The 20,076-nt window shown below is 42.3% G+C and overlaps 1 protein-coding gene across 2 annotated transcripts in view; it reads right to left on the bottom strand.

The window, feature by feature from the left end:
• LOC127961742 (C-type mannose receptor 2-like) overlaps positions 1-17,286 on the bottom strand; it is a 41,761-nt gene extending 24,475 nt beyond the window's left edge. The window contains exons 1-3 of one of the 2 annotated variants that reach the window (XM_052560985.1): positions 17,250-17,286; positions 16,835-17,157; positions 4,785-4,801 (exon numbers count right to left, since the gene is read on the bottom strand). In XM_052560985.1, the coding sequence (XP_052416945.1) occupies positions 4,785-4,801; positions 16,835-17,157; positions 17,250-17,286 (377 nt within the window). Of the gene's footprint in view, positions 1-4,784; positions 4,802-16,785; positions 17,158-17,249 lie in introns of both variants that reach the window. The other variant, XM_052560984.1, reaches the window with a different exon arrangement.
• Between the last annotated feature and the right edge of the window lie 2,790 nt (positions 17,287-20,076).

The following is a 20,076-nucleotide window of genomic DNA, read 5'->3' as shown; positions in this document are numbered from 1 at the left end:
TAATCGTACAGATAAGAGCAATACATCAATCGAATCTGTAAAGGGTCTACTTTTTTTTGGGATACAAACATAATAACAACAAAACTTTGTGCACTTATAAAATAAAGATAACAAATAAGGTGTGCTGTCTGCAGCCTTTGTCTGCGCTGATCTTCTTTTACAAACACGTCATTCAAATGAACTGTAACTCCATGAATACTCAACGAAGAGACATGAGAGATATATCTATATAAAGCTTGACATGTCTACTTTTAAACCAAACAAGTGCTGCCGAACAAATATTCTGTGATAAAGTAATCCATATCAAAACAATGCGATGTCCTTTTTTCACGTCTCCCTTCATTATATCTAATGTGTATGGAATGCCAAGAGGGTCAAATACACGTGAATTTTAATGCCTCAACAACACGTTAAATACGTGTATTTCATACGTAGACAACACGTATTTAATATTATTTATTTATCGGTGCTGCACAACATGGTAAAGTCATTTATATATTTTTTAAAGAGCTTCTTAAAATACTATATGTCAGGAACACAACTGGACACAGATGCAGGTATGGTGTGAGAATTTATTCAAAAAAAGTCCAAAAGAAAAACTCCCTCCAACTAACAAAAACAGGCCGGGAAATAATAGAAAAATGTCCAGCAGGAAACATAAGAGGCTTGAATGTCCTTTCGTAAACACCCGGCAGGGGGCGCCCGATGGCGTGGCCGCGTAGGAAGTGGAGGAGGGAGGAGAACACGAGAGAGCCCGTCACGGAGCAAACCAAAAACACTTCTGAGGAATGTAGGGGTCCGGTCTAGTAAATGAGGGAGGGGAAAAAATAGAAAAAGCAAAACAAAACCAGTAGCAGCAGACAATGGCACGACAGAGCAGGACTAGACAGAATGACTACACATGGGCTGTAGTCGAACGACGATCTGGCACCGATTGGCGCGACAGACGGGAATAAATAGAGGAAGAGATGGACAAACATTGAATGCAGGTGAGTGGAGTCAAACAATTAGAAGCGGAAACTGTAGTAATGAGGGGAAGGGAGGAACGCCACAGATAGGTGCAAGACGAACGATCAAAACCAAAACAAAACACCATGTGCGCATGAAATGACGACATAAACAAAAACACACACCGAAAAACAGGGTGATCAGACAGCTGACATGACAGTACACCCCCTCTGACGGACGCCACCAGGCGCCGCAGGAAGGGGCTCACCTCGTCGCCGGTAGAAGTCCTCGACCAGTGTCCGATCCAAGATGTCCCGGGCCGGGACCCAGCTCCTCTCCTCTGGGCCATAGCCCTCCCAGTCCACAAGGTATTGAAAGCCCCGCCCCCTACGTCGGACATCTAGCAACTTCCTCACCGTATAGACCGGGGAGCCATCCACTAGACGGGGGGGAGGGGGGGTTGGGGCAGATGGAACAAGATGGGAATGGAACACAGGTTTAACCCTGGAAACATGGAAAACAGGGTGTACCCGACCAAGCGTGGTAGGGAGCTTGAGCTGCACCGCCGCCGGACTCAGGACCTTGGTGATCCGGTATGGGCCAATGAACCTGGGTGCCAACTTGCGTGAGGCTACCCTGAGAGGCAGGTCCTTGGTGGAAAGCCATACCCTTTGACCACACACATAGCGGGGGGCAGGAGTCCGGTGACGATCGGCCGCTGCTTTGGTCCGCCTACTAGCCTGGGCCAAGGCCGCCTTAGCTTTCTTCCAGGTGCGTCGACACCGTCGGACAAAAGCCAAAGCAGACGGGACCGCAGCTTCGGGTTCCTGTGTGGGAAACAAGGGAGGTTGATAACCAACAGAACACTGGAATGGGGACATACCTGTGGCAGAAGCCGGAAGGGAGTTATGGGCGTATTCTACCCAGGACAGCTGTTGACACCAGGAGTTGGGATTGTGGGATGCCAGGCAGCGAAGAGTGCGTTCCAAATCCTGGTTTGCCCACTCGGACTGCCCGTTGGTCTGGGGATGGAAACCTGATGACAGACTCGTAGAGGCCCCGATCTGCCGACAGAACTCCCTCCAAAACCGAGAGACAAACTGGGGACCCCTATCGGAGACCACATCGACCGGAAGACCATGAATCCGGAATATGTGATCAACCATCACCTGAGCAGTCTCTTTGGCAGAGGGAAGCTTGGGAAGGGGAATGAAATGGGCCGTCTTAGAGAAACGGTCCACCACCGTAAGAATGACGGTGTTACCCATGGATTCTGGGAGGCCAGTGACAAAATCAAGGGCCAAATGTGACCAGGGGCGGGAAGGGATGGGCAACGGGTGGAGCAGACCAACGGGGGGCGCATTGGAAGTCTTGTTCTGAGCGCACACAGAGCAGGCAGCCATGAACTGCCTGACATCCTTGGCCATGGATGGCCACCAAAATCGCTGACGGATGGCAGCCAGCGACCTCCGGACTCCTGGATGACAGACTAGCCTGGACGAGTGACCCCACTGGATCACTTCAGAGCGCAACTTGGTGGGAACAAACAGATTACCCGCTGGACCCCCCTTCGGCACAGGACCCTTAAGTAGAGCCTCCTCTACTCGTCTCTCGATGTCCCAAGAGAGGGATGCCACCACCACCCCTTTGGGCAAGATGGTGTCTGCAGACTCCCTCCCCTCAGGAGCCTCGAAAAGACGAGAGAGTGCATCGGGCTTGATATTCTTGGACCCGGGCCTGTATGACAGGGTGAAATTGAACCGACCAAAGAAGAGGGCCCAGCGAGCCTGTCGGGAGCTCAGCCTCCTGGCCGAACGGATGTACTCGAGGTTCTTATGATCCGTCCAGACCAGGAAGGGCTGAGCTGCGCCCTCCAACCAGTGACGCCACTCCCCCAAAGCCAGCCTGACTGCCAACAACTCCCGATTACCTATGTCGTAATTCCGTTCTGGGGGACTCAGGCGGTGGGAGAAGAAGGCACAGGGATGCACCTTACCATCTTCGTGTGACCGCTGAGATAGGACCGCGCCCACACCGACATCTGAGGCATCCACCTCAACAATGAATTGACGTTCAGGGTCTGGAATAGACAAGACAGGAGCAGAGATAAAACGGGACTTTAATTTATCAAAGGCCTCCTGTGCCCCAGTATTCCACTTGAACAGTACCTTGGGAGAGGTGAGTGCCGTTAAAGGTGCAGCAATCTGACCAAAGTTCCGGATGAACCGCCGATAGAAGTTGGCAAACCCCAGGAACCGCTGCAGAGCTTTACGAGAGTCAGGAGCTGGCCACTCGGCAACGGCCCTTACCTTACAGGGGTCGGCTTTGATCTCCCCTGCCGAAACAACGAACCCCAGGAACGGAACCGACTGGGCATGGAAAACGCACTTCTCCGCCTTAACATAGAGCTGGTTCTCCAGCAGCCGTTGTAACACCTGGCGAACATGCTGAGTGTGTACCTGCAGAGATGGGGAAAATATCAAGATATCATCAAGATACACGAAGACGAATTGATTCACCATGTCTCTCAACACGTCGTTAAACAGGGCCTGGAAGACAGCTGGGGCGTTGGTCAGACCAAATGGTAAGACCCGGTACTCAAAGTGTCCCGTGGGCGTGTTGAAAGCTGTCTTCCACTCATCCCCCTCACGTATACGAACCAGGTGGTAGGCATTTCGAAGGTCCAGCTTGGTGAAGACCTTGGCTCCCTGCAATAGCTCAAAGGCAGACGACATAAGAGGCAAGGGGTACCTGTTCTTAATAGTGATGTCATTCAGGCCTCGGTAATCTATACAAGGACGCAAGGAGCCATCCTTCTTCTTGACAAAGAAGAAGCCAGCACCTGCAGGAGATGAAGAGGGTCGGATGAGACCGGCTTTGAGGGATTCATTAATGTATTTGTCCATGGCCTCTCTTTCAGGGCCTGAAAGGGAAAACAAGTGACCCTTGGGCGGAGAAGTGCCTGGGAGGAGCTCAATGGCACAGTCATAAGGACGATGTGGAGGTAACGAGGTGGCCCGGGACTTACAAAACACCTGGCACAGGTCGTGGTACTCCACTGGGACCCCCTTCAAATCAGCAGCCTCCACCTGTAAGACAGTACACAGACACAGGAAAAGAGGCAGCACCCAAACAAGACGCATGACAAAACTTACTCCAAGACAAGACAGAGTTGCTCGACCAATCCACGTGAGGGCCATGTTGCACCAACCACGGGTGCCCCAGGACAATGGGAGCACTCGGGGATTCAAGAAGGTACAGCGTGGTTACCTCACGGTGATTGCCCGAGACTATTAGACTGACAGGAGAGGTAGCATAGGAGACAGTGGTGATCAAAGTGCCATTCAATGAACGGGCAGGAATAGGTTCAGGAAGAGGAATGACAGGAATCCCCCAACGGGTGGCTAGGGAGAGGTCCATAAAGTTGCCCTCAGCTCCCGAGTCAACCAGTGCTGCACAGGAGTTAGAAATAAAGGGGTAGCGCTCACCAGGATCCCCCTCTTTACTGGTGAGCCTTGACTTTTAACGGACAGCCTGCTGCGAAGTGACCGGACTTGCCACAATACAGACATAGCCCTTGGGTGAGTCTTTGCTGCTTCTGTTGCAGAGTGAGCCGAAGGCGCCCCACCTGCATAGGCTCCGGCTCAGAGGTTTTGGTGGGGGAAACAGGTGACGACTCCTCGGTCCTCCAGGGTGGACGAACTGCCAGGCGCTGACGGCGGCGGCGAAGGCGACCCTCGATCCGCAACGCCATATTAACGAGATTGTCAAAGTCCGGTGGCAAGTCCTGAGTGGCCAGCTCATCCTGGATGTCATCATCTAGCCCTGCTCGGAACATAGCTCGACAGGCCCCCTCATTCCAATCGCAGGTCGCTGCCAGAGTCTTAAAATGAATAGCGTAGTCCGTTACTGAGCGACTCGCCTGACGGAGCCGTGCTAGCTGGTCAGCCGCTTCCTGACCTCTGGCAGAGCGGTCAAATAGCCTCTCCATCTCCTGGCGGAAATCCTTAAAAGAGGCGCAACAAGGGGCTTGAGTCTCCCAGACGGAAGTACCCCAGTCTCTAGCTTTACCAGTTAGCAGAGTCAATACATAAGCCACTTTGGACATCTCAAGAGCGTATGTGCGTGGCTGCAAGGCAAACACCACCGAACACTGGGACAAGAAGGCCCGGCAGGAATTGGGGTCTCCATCGTAGGGTGGTGGGTTATTGCATCGGGGCTCAAGCTCATGGCGAGGAAGATGGTGAGCTGCACCACCCTTTGCAGCCTCTCGTTGCAGCTCTTGGATGCGGGTGGTCAGCTCAGCCACTTGGTTGGTTAAGAACTCCACCTCCCTTGTGGTGTTCGTCAATCTGGCTTCGTGCTGGCCTAAAAGAACACCCTGCTGGGTGACTGCGGTTCTGACAGGATCTGCGCCTGCTGTGTCCATCTTGGCCAGATCGTTCTGTCAGGAACACAACTGGACACAGATGCAGGTATGGTGTGAGAATTTATTCAAAAAAAGTCCAAAAGAAAAACTCCCTCCAACTAACAAAAACAGGCCGGGAAATAATAGAAAAATGTCCAGCAGGAAAAATAAGAGGCTTGAATGTCCTTTCGTAAACACCCGGCAGGGGGCGCCCGATGGCGCGGCCGCGTAGGAAGTGGAGGAGGGAGGAGAACACGAGAGAGCCCGTCACGGAGCAAACCAAAAACACTTCTGAGGAATGTAAGGGTCCGGTCTAGTAAATGAGGGAGGGGAAAAAATAGAAAAAGCAAAACAAAACCAGTAGCAGCAGACAATGGCACGACAGAGCAGGACTAGACAGAATGACTACACATGGGCTGTAGTCGAACGACGATCTGGCACCGATTGGCGCGACAGACGGGAATAAATAGAGGAAGAGATGGACAAACATTGAATGCAGGTGAGTGGAGTCAAACAATTAGAAGCGGAAACTGTAGTAATGAGGGGAAGGGAGGAACGCCACAGATAGGTGCAAGACGAACGATCAAAACCAAAACAAAACACCATGTGCGCATGAAATGACGACATAAACAAAAACACACACCGAAAAACAGGGTGATCAGACAGCTGACATGACACTATATTACTCCGATATTATATCCAATATTATTTAACGCGTTAAATACGTGTTGTTTACACGTGAAAAATCAGCGGGTATTTAACGTGTATTTCACGTGTTAAATACACGTGAAATACACGTGAAGTACACCTTAAAAATCAGTTTGAAGAAGTCAATGTGATTGGCTGCTGAGGACTTGGGTCAAACCACTTCTGTGAGCTTAGAGGGGTGTACCATTCATAGACAAGCAACCACCATTTAACATGCTATAGATCAGCTTATTCAGCCTTATTATTTAGTCTTTTTTCTTTTGTTTTGTATAGCCTATAGAAATAATATATTTAAGTTTCAGTTTTATGAAATATTTATTTTATAATAAATATTAATTAAAATTTTTGGTGATAGTATAAAGTTTATAAAAGTTACAGTATTTTGTAATGAAACAGGACTTTTTGTTTAGCTCTTGACTCGCCGAAGTATACTATATATAGTGTCCCTTCTTTAATTTTTCAGTAATGTGTGATAACTTAAAATATGTTGTCAGTACTATTAAATAAGATTAAATTGAATGGTATTTAGGAGATTATGGTTTTTGCATGACTTATTTCGCATTCAGCTAGACAACCCTGGAACCATGGAAAAAAAACTGTAGCAGGTGTATTTTTTTATGGTATTATTTATTTATTTTTTTGCAGCGGGGCAACTCAAGAATGCTGGGCACACAAGTACTGTGGCTCTTTTGCCCCATGGCCAAGATGGCCAAGCCAACATCAAAGTTAGTTCACTAACTTTTAATTCTAGTTATTATTATTCTTATGAGACTAAAATTTCTATATATCTATATATCATCTGACTGTTTCTATCTATCTATCTATCTATCTATCTATCTATCTATCTATGCATCAAACTAAGACTGATGTAAAGAAACAAAGCACTGCCATCAAGTTAGCACTTTTAAACATTCGCTCACTAAAAAATAAATCATTTCTAATCAATGACTTTATAACCACAAACAATCTGGATTTTATGTTTCTAAATGAAACATGGCTGGAAGACAGCTGCAGTGCAACAGACCTAAATGAAGCAGCCCCTCCTAACTTCACTTACATGAGTGTTTGCAGGACTGTTAGAAGAGGTGGGGGGTGTAGCTGCTCTATTTAAAGATGTCTATCAATGCAAGAAAGTGTCATTTGGTCAGTACTTGTCTTTCGAATATCTAGGGATTGTGCTGAAAGGTGCCCCACGTATTCCGTTTATTATTTATTTAAAGGCCTCCAAAATACTCTCCAGCCTTTGTTGAAGAGGTCACAGAAATGTTATCTATAATTTCCTCAGAGTTCGACTGTTTTGCTATTGCAGGGGATTTAAATATTCACATAGATAATGCAGAAAACAAAACTACAAAATAAATGATAACGGTTCTAAACACCTTTGACCTGATTCAGCATGTGCATGGACCCACACACAAAGGTGGACACACTCTGGATCTAATCATCAGTAGGGGTCTAAACATTTCATCCATTGTTACGAAGGACATAGCACTATCTGATCACTTCTGTATTTTCTTTAATATATTGATCTCTGCTACCACTGAATCTAGATCTGTCTCTGTCAGAAGGAGATGCATTAGCAAACACAAGTATACTATTGATGGAGGCTATATCTTTAACACCAAGCATTTCTGCAGACTCTGTTGATATTCTCCTTGATTCCTTCAACTCAAAAGTTAAGAATGTTATTGATGATATTTCACCAATAATAGTCAGTAAGAAAACAAACAGACAGAAATCAGTTTGGAGAAGATCAACAGAAGTTCAGACTATGAAAAGACATTGCAGAAAAGCAGAGCGGATGTGGAGGAAGACGAAACTTGAAATTCACTATAGCATCTATAAAGACAGCCTTCGGGTCAGACAGATTCGGCCAAAATATCAAAAAGATACTATGTCTATTTTTGAAACAATTGTTAGCAAAATTCTGTAAGACTAAAATCATCAACCTGTTGTCTTGACACACTTCCCATATCTTTTTTTCAAAAGTGTGCTTAACTGCTTAGAAGCAGATCTTTTAGAAGTAGTGAATGCATCACTTCTCTCTGGGACATTTCCAAACTCCCTAAAAACTGCAGTTGTTAAGCCCCTCCTGAAAAAGACCAATCTTGATAACAAAATTTTGAGCAATTTTAAACCAATATCTAATCTTCCTTTTATTGGCAAAATTATAGAAAAGGTAGTTTTTAATCAGCTGAATGAATACTTAAACTCAAATGGATACCTGGACAATTTTCAATCTGGTTTCCGACCGCATCACAGCACAGAGACAGCACACATTAAGATAATAAATGATATTCGCTTAAATTGTGACTCTGGCAAAATATCGGTGCTGGTATTGCTAGATCTCAGTGCTGCGTTTGACACGGTCGATCATAATATACTACTAGAGAGACTGGAAAACTGGGTCGGGCTTTCTGGGATTGTATTCAAATGGTTCAGATCATACTTAGAAGGGAGAGGCTATTATGTGAGTATAGGAGAGCATAAGTCTAAGTGGACGTCCATGACATGCGGAGTCCCACACGGCTCAATTCTTGCAACGCTCTTGTTTAGCCTGTATATGCTTCCACTAAGTCAAATAATGAGAAAGAACCAAATTGCCTACCACAGCTATGCTGATGATACCCAGATTTACCTAGCCTTATCTCCAACTGACTACAGCCCCAATGACTCCCTCTGCCAATGCATTGATGAAATTAATAGTTGGATGTGCCAGAACTATCTTCAGTTAAATAAGGAAAAAACTGAAGTCATTTGGAAACAATTTGGAAACAAAGATGAAGTGTTCAAGGTGAATGCATACCTTGACTCTAGGGGTCTAACAACTAAAAATCAAGTCAGGAATCTTGGTGTGATTCTAGAGACAGATCTTAGTTTCAGTAGTCATGTCAAAGCAGTAACTAAATCAGCATACTATCATTTAAAAAACATTGCAAGAATTAGATGTTTTGTTTCCAGTCAAGACTTGGAGAAACTTGTTCATGCCTTCATCACCAGCAGGGTGGACTATTGTAATGGGCTCCTCGCCGGCCTTCCCAAAAGGACCATTAGAGAGCTGCAGCTCATCCAGAACGCTGCTGCCAGGATTCTGACTAGAACCAGAAAATCTGAGCATATCACACCAGTCCTCAGGTCCTTACACTGGCTTCCAGTTACATTTAGGATTGATTTTAAAGTACTTTTACTCGTATATAAGTCACTAAATGACCAAGGACCGAAATATATTGCAGATATGTTCACTGAATATAAACCTAACAGAGCACTCAGATCACAAGGATCGAGTCAGTTAGAAATACCTAGGGTTCACACAAAACAAGGGGAGTCCGTCTTTAGTTACTATGCTGCCCGCAGTTGGAATCAGCTTCCAGAAGAGATCAGATGTGCTAAAACACTAGTCACATTTAAATCTAGACTCAAAACGCACCTTTTTAGCTGTGCATTTATTAAATGAGCACTGTGCAATGTCCGAACAGACTGCACTATATTTTCACTGTTTTATTTTATTTTTTATGTAAAATCATTTTCGAACTGTTTTTAAATGTTTTAATAATTTTAAAAGTTTTAAAATTGCTTGTTTTATTTTTGTTATTATTTTTCTTCATGATTATTTTACTTTATTTTATGTAAAGCACTTTGAATTACCATTGTGTATGAAATCTATCTATCTATCTATCTATCTATCTATCTATCTATCTATCTATCTATCTATCTATCTATCTATTATCTGACTGTTTCAATCTATCTATCTATCTATCTATCTATCTATCTATCTATCTATCTGTCATCTGACTGTTTCCATCAATCTATCTATCTATCTATCTATCTATCTATCTATCTATCTATCTATCTATCTATCTATCTATCTATCATCTGACTGTTTCTATCTATCTATCTATCTATAGATCTCTCCGGATCCCGGAACGGCTGCTGACCTCACTGAAGAAGGAGACTGACCTGATGCTGTCCCTGGGGATCATTGAGCCTTCTAGAAGTGAGTGGTGCCAAAGAAGGACCGAAGCATAAGGTTCTGCATCGACTTCAGGTACCTGAATTCTATTTCTCAGTTTGATTCATATCCCACCCCAAGAATTGATGAACTGTTGGAACGATTGGGGAAGGCAAAGTTCTTGACCACAATAGATCTGTGTAAGGGTTACTGGCAGGTTCCACTAACTGAGCGGTCCAGGGGGTTGACAGCCTTCAGGACTCCATGGGGTCTCTTCCAGTTTACAGTCATGCCATTTGGTTTACATGGGGCTCCAGCCACCTTCCAGAGGCTTATGGACCAGGTACTGGGTGGTTTTACTGATTTTGCAGCTACATATCTGGATGACATTGTCATTTATAGTACCACCTGGGAAGAACACTTGGAACATCTGCATGCTGTCTTGGAGCGTCTCCATTCTACCGGGCTGACCATAAATGCATCAAAGTGTGTCTTCGCTGCTGCAGAGACAGAGTACCTTGGTCACATTATTGGAAATGGGGTGATACGGCCACAGGTCAACAAGATTCAGGCCATAGAGTCCTCTCCGCTGCCACAGACAAGGAAGCAACTACGGTCTTTCTTGGGTATGGCAGGCTTGTATCACCGCTTCATCCCAAAGTTCTCCAATAGAGCAGATCTCCTCACAGACATGACAGGATCTAGGTCCCAACCAGATCCAGTGGACAGAAGAGGCAGTGGCAGCTTTCCACGACATCCAGCAATCACTAAGTAAGGAACCAGTTCTGTATAGTCCAAACTTTAATGATGATTTCATTCTGCAAACAGATGCTTCCGATAGAGGTCTAGGAGCAGTGCTTCTCCAGGGGCCACCAGAGGACTGCCATCCAGTTGCTTACATTAGCCGTAAAATGTTCTCCAGAGAGTTGAGGTATTCAACGGTGGAAAAGGAGGCACTGGCTATAAAGTGGGCTCTCGACTCCCTTCGTTACTACCTCCTGGGCAGAGAATTTACGCTTGAGACCGATCACAAACCTCTTCAGTGGCTGAAGCGAATGAAGGATAATAATGGCCGGATTACTCGCTGGTATCTGGCATTACAGCCTTTTCGCTTCATAATCCAGCACATCCCTGGCAAAGTAAACGTTACTGCAGACTACCTCTCTCGCATTACCAGCGAGAGTCCTGAAGAGGGGGGGGTGTGTGGTGGCCCAAGCCACACAGGATGACCAATTGGCAAGGAAGGGTAATACCAGCACCCAAGTTATGTTTTAGGTACATAGGTTAAGTAATTTTTTGCAATAGCCACACCCCAAACAATTCATGATTTAGAAACATTGATAATATAGTTTATTTCAGTTATCATATAATATCATTTGTCTTAGCAAAACACTGTTTAAATGGAGTGCACACATTTTCACATTGTAGGGCTATGTACATATTTTCTGTTTATTAATCATTGTTTCTTTGTTACCATGTTGGAGAGAGCTCTGTCCTGGGGGGGGGGGGGGGGGGGGGGAGAAAGGTGTGGCCAAGGGTGGAGGACTGTGATATCCTGTGACCTGCCAATTAAGCCATGCCATGTGCTGCCATGTTGGAGGGGGGTTTGGGTTTAGTTTGTTGGCTCTGTAATTGTTTGTACTTGTCTCCCATTTTTTATTTTCCCCTTTTTGTGTAAATTGGTTTTGTCAAGTCACTATATATGTTCCCTGGTGTTTCATTCTGTTAGGTGAGGTTGTTAAGTTCATATTCTGTTTTGTTGTATGCTGTTTTGAGTATAGTTATATTTTGTTGACCTCTTTTATAGGCCTAGTTGTTAATTTTTTGGTTTCTATTGTTCAGTATTTTTTTTGGGGTGTAATAAAATAACCCATTTTCTAAAGAAACTTCTGTTTTCCTCATGGCCGGACTGTTTGGACCGTGACAATCTATCTATCTATCTATCTATCTATCTATCTATCTATCTATCTATCTATCTATCTATCTATCTATCATCTGACTGTTTCTATCTATCTATCTATTTATCTATTTATCTATCTATCTATCATCTGACTTTTCTATCTATCTATCTATCTATCTATCTATCTATCTATCTATCTATCTATCTATCTATCTATCTATCTATCTATCCTAGCAACATGCTAATAATATTAGAAACATGCTAGTCACATGCTAATCATGCTAGAAACATGCTATTGACATGCAAGTAACTGGCTAATCATGCTAGCGACATGCTTGTCACATTCTGATCATGCTACTTAAATGTTAATCATGCTAGTAACATGCTAATAATGGTAGTAACATGTTAGCAACATGCTAGCAACTTAATAATCATCATAGCGACATTCTAGTCACCTGCCAATCATGCTACAAAAATGCTATCAACATGCCAGTAACCTGCTAATCATGCTAGAAACATGCTAGCTACATGCTAGTAACTTTGTAATCATGTTAGCGACATGCTAGCCACTTGCTAATCATGCTAAGAACATGCTAGTCACTTGCTGAATATACTAATGACATGCTAGTATCATGCTAGCAACATGCTAGTCACTTGCTAATCATGCTAGGAACATGCTAGTCACTTGCTAATCATGCTAGTGACATGCTAATCATTTGCTAAGCATGCTAGGTAAATGCTAGTACCTCACTAATCATGCTAGAAACATGCTAGTGACATGCTTGTAACTTGCCATCAAACTTAAAACTGTTTTAACTCTCTAGTCAGGCAACAACTGCTTAAAACTTTCACGCTAGACCTACTCAAGCCAACTTAGAGGTGCTGTAGGGAACTTTTGTAAAAAAATATTTTTTACAAATTTATTAAACCTGTCATTATGTCCTGACAGTAGAATATGATACAGATAATCTGTGAAAAAAATCAAGCTCCTCTGGCTCCTCCCAGTGGTCCTATTGCCATTTGCGGAAAGTCATGCGCTCCCGGTAAAAAACAACCAATCAGAGCTGCGGTCCGTAACTTTGTTTGTGTTCAAAATGTAGAAAAATGAACATAATAAACGAGTACACCATGAATCCATTTTCCAAACCGTGTTTTTAGCTTGTCCTGAGTCACTAGGGTACACCATAAGTGTTTATATTCGGACTATTTTAGATTGCTTCGGGGGTACCGCGGCGGAGTAACCCAGTACCTTTGTGATTCTTCATAGACATAAACAGAGAGAAGTAGTTCCGGCTACAATGTTCTTCCACAAGACGCAAGCAGTTCTGTTTATTAACCGCTAGAGCGTCAAAAGTTCCCTACTGCAGCTTTAAAGTTTGTCTTGACAAACATTTTTATCTAGTTAGTTATTAATGACCCTACATGTTTGATTAAACCATTAAAATTATATTATTATTTTTTTTTTTTTTCAAAATATAAAACCACATATACATATATATATGTGTGTGTGTGTGTGTGTGTGTTATAAAATATTTAACACAGTTTTAATAATACTTGAATAAAGGGTTATGTTGATTTCCTACACCAGACATCCCCATGAACCCTACTATATGATACTAAATTTATAAATTAAATAATTATTAATTATAAATAAATGTATAAATAAATTATGAATTATGATTAAGAAACACTTGCCAAAACAATTGTTTGACATTTTTGAATTCATCATTTATAAATATTGCTGAAAAATAAATACAAATAAAGTTATGCTCTAATCGCAGATTTTCATATTCCTCCCAAGTGACAAAAAAATCAATATGACGTGACGTGACATTCAGCCAAGTATGGTGACCCATACTCAGAATTCGTCCTCTGCATTTAACCCATCCAAATTGCACACACACAGCAGTGAACACACACACGCACACTGTGAACACACACCCAGAGCAGTGCGCAGACATTTATGCTGCGATGCCCGGGGAGAAGTTGGGGATTCGATGCCTTTGCTGAAGGGCACCCTAGTCATGGTATTGCCAGTAGGGCTGTGACGGTGGTTGATTTTTACCACCGCGGTAGTCATGGACCAACAACCGCAAATAAAATAAATAATAATAATATATATAATTAGTGTCATTAGTGTCAAAATTTGCTCGTTAACGAAGGCGATCATTTTTTTCCAGTTTAACGTATTCAAATTATTTTACGTAGGAGCAACTGCTGCTTCTGTCACTTTTTCTCATGACAAGAAGTGAATTTATTCAGTCGCAGAATGACTGAACAGGAGATGTTTCAGACCCGCGATCCACTTCACTTTATTATCAGGTGCAAGTTAAAGGGGGGGTGAAATGCTATTTCATGCATACTGAGTTTTTTTACACTGTTAAAGAGTTGGATTCCCATGATAAACATGGACAAAGTTTCAAAAATTAAGTTGTACGTTTGAAGGAGTATTTTTGTTCCAAAAAAAAAACCTCTTCCGGTTTGTCACAAGTTTCGGAAAGTTTTTTTCAAGTATGGGTCTGTGTGACGTTAAATGGAGCGGAATTTCCTTATATCGTTCCTAAGGCACTTCTGCCGGAAGAGCGCGTGCTCCCGTATAGCAGAGCGAGAGACATTCACTGATCAGAGCGAGAGCGTCGCGAAAAGTCACAAAAGAAGTGTGTTTTTGGTTGCGAGGGCAAGACAACCCTGCACAGATTACCAAAAGAGAAACAGCATTAAGGGACCAGTGGATGGAGTTTATTTTTACAGAGCATCACCGGAGTTGTGCAAGTGTTTTTGTTTGTTCCCTGCATTTCGAAGATGCTTGTTTTACAAACAAGGCCGAGTTTGACGTCTTATTTGCACATTGTTTATTTCTTAAGGATAATGCAGTCCCAACGAAAAAGGGTCACGATCGCGTGTTGGAACCGCATGCGGTGAGTAAAACTGCTTCAAATATCACTGTGTTGTTAACTTAGCTTTCATCGCGTAAGCACATCAAGTAAACAACATGCGATGTTGTCATCAAACTGCACTTTCCACATGTACAGCTTAAAAAAAAAAAAAAAAAAAAGACGACATAAAGTGGAACTTAGTCATTTTCCAAAACTGCTAAGCAAATATATACAGTTTCAGTTCATACCACATAGAGACGCCTTTGCTGATGCTGCTCTTGTTAAATTTCAGCCTCTGGATCTGTGTCACAGCTTCCAAACGCTCTCAACGCAAAAGCCTACTCGCGCTCGTGATTCTTTAGCTCCGCCCACACGTCACGCCTCTAGGCGCTCGTGTTTTTCTGGAAAAAACCGGTATAAACTATCTTTCTATTATAAATATAATAAAAATAAAGACTTTTTGGAGTTATGAATGATCTATACTCTATAGGTACTCAAGATTAACAGGATATTGAGTGAAAACGAGCATTTCACCCCCCCTTTAAGCGAGCGCGGACGGTCCTGCTGGTGCACGCTTCCTTTGTGCATATCCTTTCATATCAAACTGCGAAATTAATGCGAAGTTAATTCTTGGAATTACCAAAAAAGGTGATTTAAAGCTGACTTAAACTGTGCATGCACGTGATATATTTTATATATATTATACAGGATATATTTATATGTATGCACGTCTAGAAATCACTCATAACACATCCTATTTAACTCGTGAGTTCGTGTTTATTTGAGCACTTCTGTCAGTGAACGCCGCCTCCAAAACACTAAAATAAATGTCAAAGAAATAATGCTCAGGCTACAAGAAAGTAGTCTAAATAAGAAAGTTAAATACACCCTGTCTAACGGACACGAGCGACACAGCGCGACAAAATGCTCATTATAATCAGTGATGCTACACTGGAAGCAGCACAACACGACATGATAAATCCCCGTCCGGTCTGTGAGGTACTGACACAGAGTTCAAATTTCCTGTATAGACACTAGACAGACTAAACCGGTTGTGTTGCGTCCGGTTTACTGTTCCGCCACCAAGCTGCACCCGCGCTCTTTGAAATAGGAATCCATTGGCATATTTCTTGTTACCATCTTTTATTTATCGCTGTCTCATTTGTATTTGGCCAGTTTGGAGAAAGCCTCACGGGAACTTGTGCAAACGCTGATGGGTGACATGAATGCAGATGACTCCAGATCAGTGATGTGGTATTTGCTTTCCCAACAAGATCCATCGCCCAACACTAAATTAATTTGCTGAATGCATAAACTGTATCTTCCAGTCTAAAGGAAACGCTGTGTTTGAGGTAATTTGTTAATTACCATAGACTTAGATTTTGCAACTATTACAGTTATTACACTTTGAATTTTTGTATTATGCTTGTTATAGAGTTTGTGACGTAACGTGCACTTCCTGCCGGTGGCAGTAGACAACCGCGGTAGCAACCGACCACCCGGTGACACGGTTGTCACAGCAACCGTCACAGCCCTAATTGCCAGCCCAATATTCGAACCCACAACCCTAGGCTTAGGGGTCAAACTCTCTAACCACTAGGATACAGATATGTGTTCAATGAAATTCTCTCTCTCTCTCTGTCTCTCTCTCTCTCTCTCCAGGCCAACATTAGTTTGTCGCTACAGAAACTGACTTCAGGTTGTTTATATGTATGACCACATTTAAATGTAGAAGCGATTAGTATTGTGTCAGAACGGTGTACAGCAGTGGACAACATCTGTTCTGGAGAGTCACAGTCCTGCAGAGTTTCACTCCAACCCTAATCAAACACACCAGAACCAGCAAATCAAGCTCTTCAGGATCAGCTGATAATCACAAGCTGAAGCAGGTTGGAGAGAAACTTCACAGGGCAGTGGACCTCCAGGAGCAGGGTCAAAAACTCTGTGCTTCTTTTTATACATTAATGTTTTTTTCATTGTAGGGAGATGCACTTACTGTTATTGGAGAAATTGCAAATAAAACTTAGGGACGTTCTACATTCCACAGCATACCAATGTCCACCTGACATCATAACACATTCTTTTTCATCACTAAGATTTGGTTTTGCAGTAGCCCAATCCAGATAGAGCACAGGTTCACCTGAAGACCACTTCCATTCATCACGACCCGTCTTCTGCAGCCCAATCCAGATATTCTGAACACTTCCATCATTCACACTCTTCTTCAGCTCGTTTGTGTCGTTCATGTTGTCAGCGGTGGCCAGATCTGTGTAATTCTCTCTGCAGTATCGCTGAGCTTCAGTCCAGGTCTTGTTCTCATTTATAAAGTGATACTGACGCTGAACACATTCAGATACGGAGCAGAGAGCTGTGAAAGAGAGACGCTGCTTTAATGCTTTTCATAACAGGATCAAACCTAATGAAACTAGAAATCATGAATAAAACCACAAACACACTCACCAATGAGAAGAGGAGTGAAATACAGAGTTTGGTCCATTTCTGAGAAGGAAATGCATTAAAAACTCAAATACACTCTTTTTCATCTTAGACTAAAACATTATGAAAAAAAAAAAAAAAACATCTTAGCGGCATAACAGGATTCACAACAAATCAGATAATATTAACCTCTCAAAGTCTAATTCTAGTTAAAGAATGAACTTAAGAATTATTCTTACTTTAGAGGTTGTGTTTATGTCCTGAGTCTGATGTTTCTGTCCTCTGCTTCAAACTGTGTAATGATTATTAGATCTGCTCTCATCACTCATTTAGCATCATATTATTTGTTTACTAGTCTAAAAACCCTATTTCATATTCACTTCCTCTATATTTGTGTATATCTCTTTCCATTAATTTCCATACTTCTGACTTACGTCATTCAGTATCAGTCAATATGAAAATGAAGGTTATTAAACAGAATTACATACTTATAAACATTATTTAATTACCATTTTAATGCTTAAAACCTCAGTTTGAGGCACCATTGTGTGAGATGATAGAATACTTGTGATTATTGTGAGAAGAGTTTTAAAATAATAATAATAAAAAAGACAAGATGAAGACAAGATGAAGAGAGAAAGAGAGATTATTGTCCTTCTTTTTCCTCTTCAGAGCCGAGATCTCTGCTGGTGAAGATGAGACACAGCAGACATGAGCAACAGAGACCAGCCTCCATTAATCTGCTCATATTGTGTATTTATTACTCTGAGGTCCATTTATAATGTTAGAAAAGACTCTCATCATCCAAAATAAAATACCATCATCTACTGTTTCAGTTCTAGGTCTAGAAACTCAATCTAGATACTAGAATGTGATTTAATGGAATTCAAAGATTTAGAGTCATCTCTTTTATTCTCTTTTATTCCGTTTATTCTACTTTTTGTGTGTGTGTGTGTACGAAACATGAATATGTTTGCATATAAACACATCCTTATTCATTTGTTTATGTCCACAGCACATTTAGACGTTCAGGATGGACAGTATTAGCATCTCTGACATGAAACAGAAGCATAAACAAAGAGTGTATTATTTTAGTCACATTTTATTACGTCATTCATTCTTGTTACTTTGTTAGATTTACTGTAGAAACGTTAGACTGTAAATGTGTCTCAATTCAAAGGTCCAGTGCCTCGAAGTTCACAAAGATTGAACTTAATGTTGTTAAATCATGCTGTCTACTTCCTGTTTGCATCACCAGCTGTTCCCGCCATCCTCCTGTTGCCTAGCAACAGTGTGACAGCTGCCACAGCAGAGACATTTCCGACAGACTTAAACAACTATAAATAAATAAATAAAACACCATTACTGTATATAAACAAAAGTTTACTGTAGAACCTGCTTACACATTATCACTCCTAACTCACTGACACTTGATCAGGATCCTTTAGCAACACTATTTGGCACTCAAGATATCCCTTTAGCATCATTTTTCAATGCTCAGGGGTATCCTTTTAGCATCACTTTTTGACATGCAGGATCTTCAATTCTTTCCAGTTGTTTGTCTTGGTTTAATGGTTTGCATGTATTTAAAATTAATAATAATAATTTTATACAAATGTATACTTTTGACTGAAATACAACCCAAGCTTTACCCTAAACCTATAACTTCTGAACAATATAAAATATGACAGGAAAATAAAAATACAGTGGCAGGTATTTACAAAAACTGACGTAAATAAAACCATTGAGACTATTTACATAAAAAAATTACAGCTCAACATATATGCAATGATGGCAATATTATTACACAATATATATTACCCAAGTTAGTCATGACAATAAAATTCCCAGTGCCTTTCACATCGGCATATTGATGCCAAGGATTTTTATCTAAACTAATGGAGAACCTGCACATAAAAATGACCTAAAGGTGTACCCTGTGTGTCAGAAAGTGATGCCAAGGGGTCCTGACGAAGCGTCAATATGTGACGAGCTGGGAGTACAAGGGAACCACAGACAGACAGAGGGAGAGGTTGAAAATGTCTGTGAAAACACAGGCTAGTTGGACTGTGCATGCTCTGAGCACAAGGCTTAGGATGCCATGGGGACCCGCAGATATTTACCCGTCGGAAGGATCGGGTTACATCCGTGACAGAGACAGAGAGTGCACTAACATCTTCTGCAGCAGCCGCAGGAGCACTCTCTGTGTGGACTGGGTTGAGAGCCTCGAAACAAGCATAAAGTTATTTAGCTAATCCGGTAGAGAGGCGGTGATGTTCACAGAAGCTGGTTTATTCCCTTTAAAGTCTGTGATGTTGTTGATATAAAATCTATCTAAATTACGGCCTATGCTCTCAATGTCAAATGCAGAAATGTTAATCCATGCATTTATGACTTCAAGGTTAGATTATTGTAATGCTTTATTCGGTGGTTGTTCTGCTTGCTTAGTAAACAAACTACAGCTAGCTACAACTACAGCTAGTCCAAAATGCAGCAGCAAGAGTTCTTACTAGAACCAGGAAGTATGACCATATTAACCCGGTCCTGTCAACACTGCACTGGCTCCCTACCAAACATCGTATAGATTTTAAAATATTGTTTATTACTTATAAAGCCCTGAATGGTTTAGCACCTCAGTATTTGAATGAGCTCCTTCTACATTATACTCCTCTACGTCCGCTACGTTCTCAAAACTCAGGCAATTTGATAATACCTAGAATATCAAAATCAACTGCGGGCGGCAGGTCCTTTTGCTATCTGGCGCCTAAACTCTGGAATAACCTACCTAACATTGTTCGGGAGGCAGACACACTCTTGTAGTTTAAATCTAGATTAAAGACCCATCTCTTTT

Source organism: Carassius gibelio, chromosome B7 (assembly GCF_023724105.1).
Source record: "Carassius gibelio isolate Cgi1373 ecotype wild population from Czech Republic chromosome B7, carGib1.2-hapl.c, whole genome shotgun sequence".
Classification (NCBI taxonomy): Eukaryota; Metazoa; Chordata; class Actinopteri; order Cypriniformes; family Cyprinidae; genus Carassius; species Carassius gibelio.
This window is presented reverse-complemented; position numbering and strand designations above follow the sequence as displayed.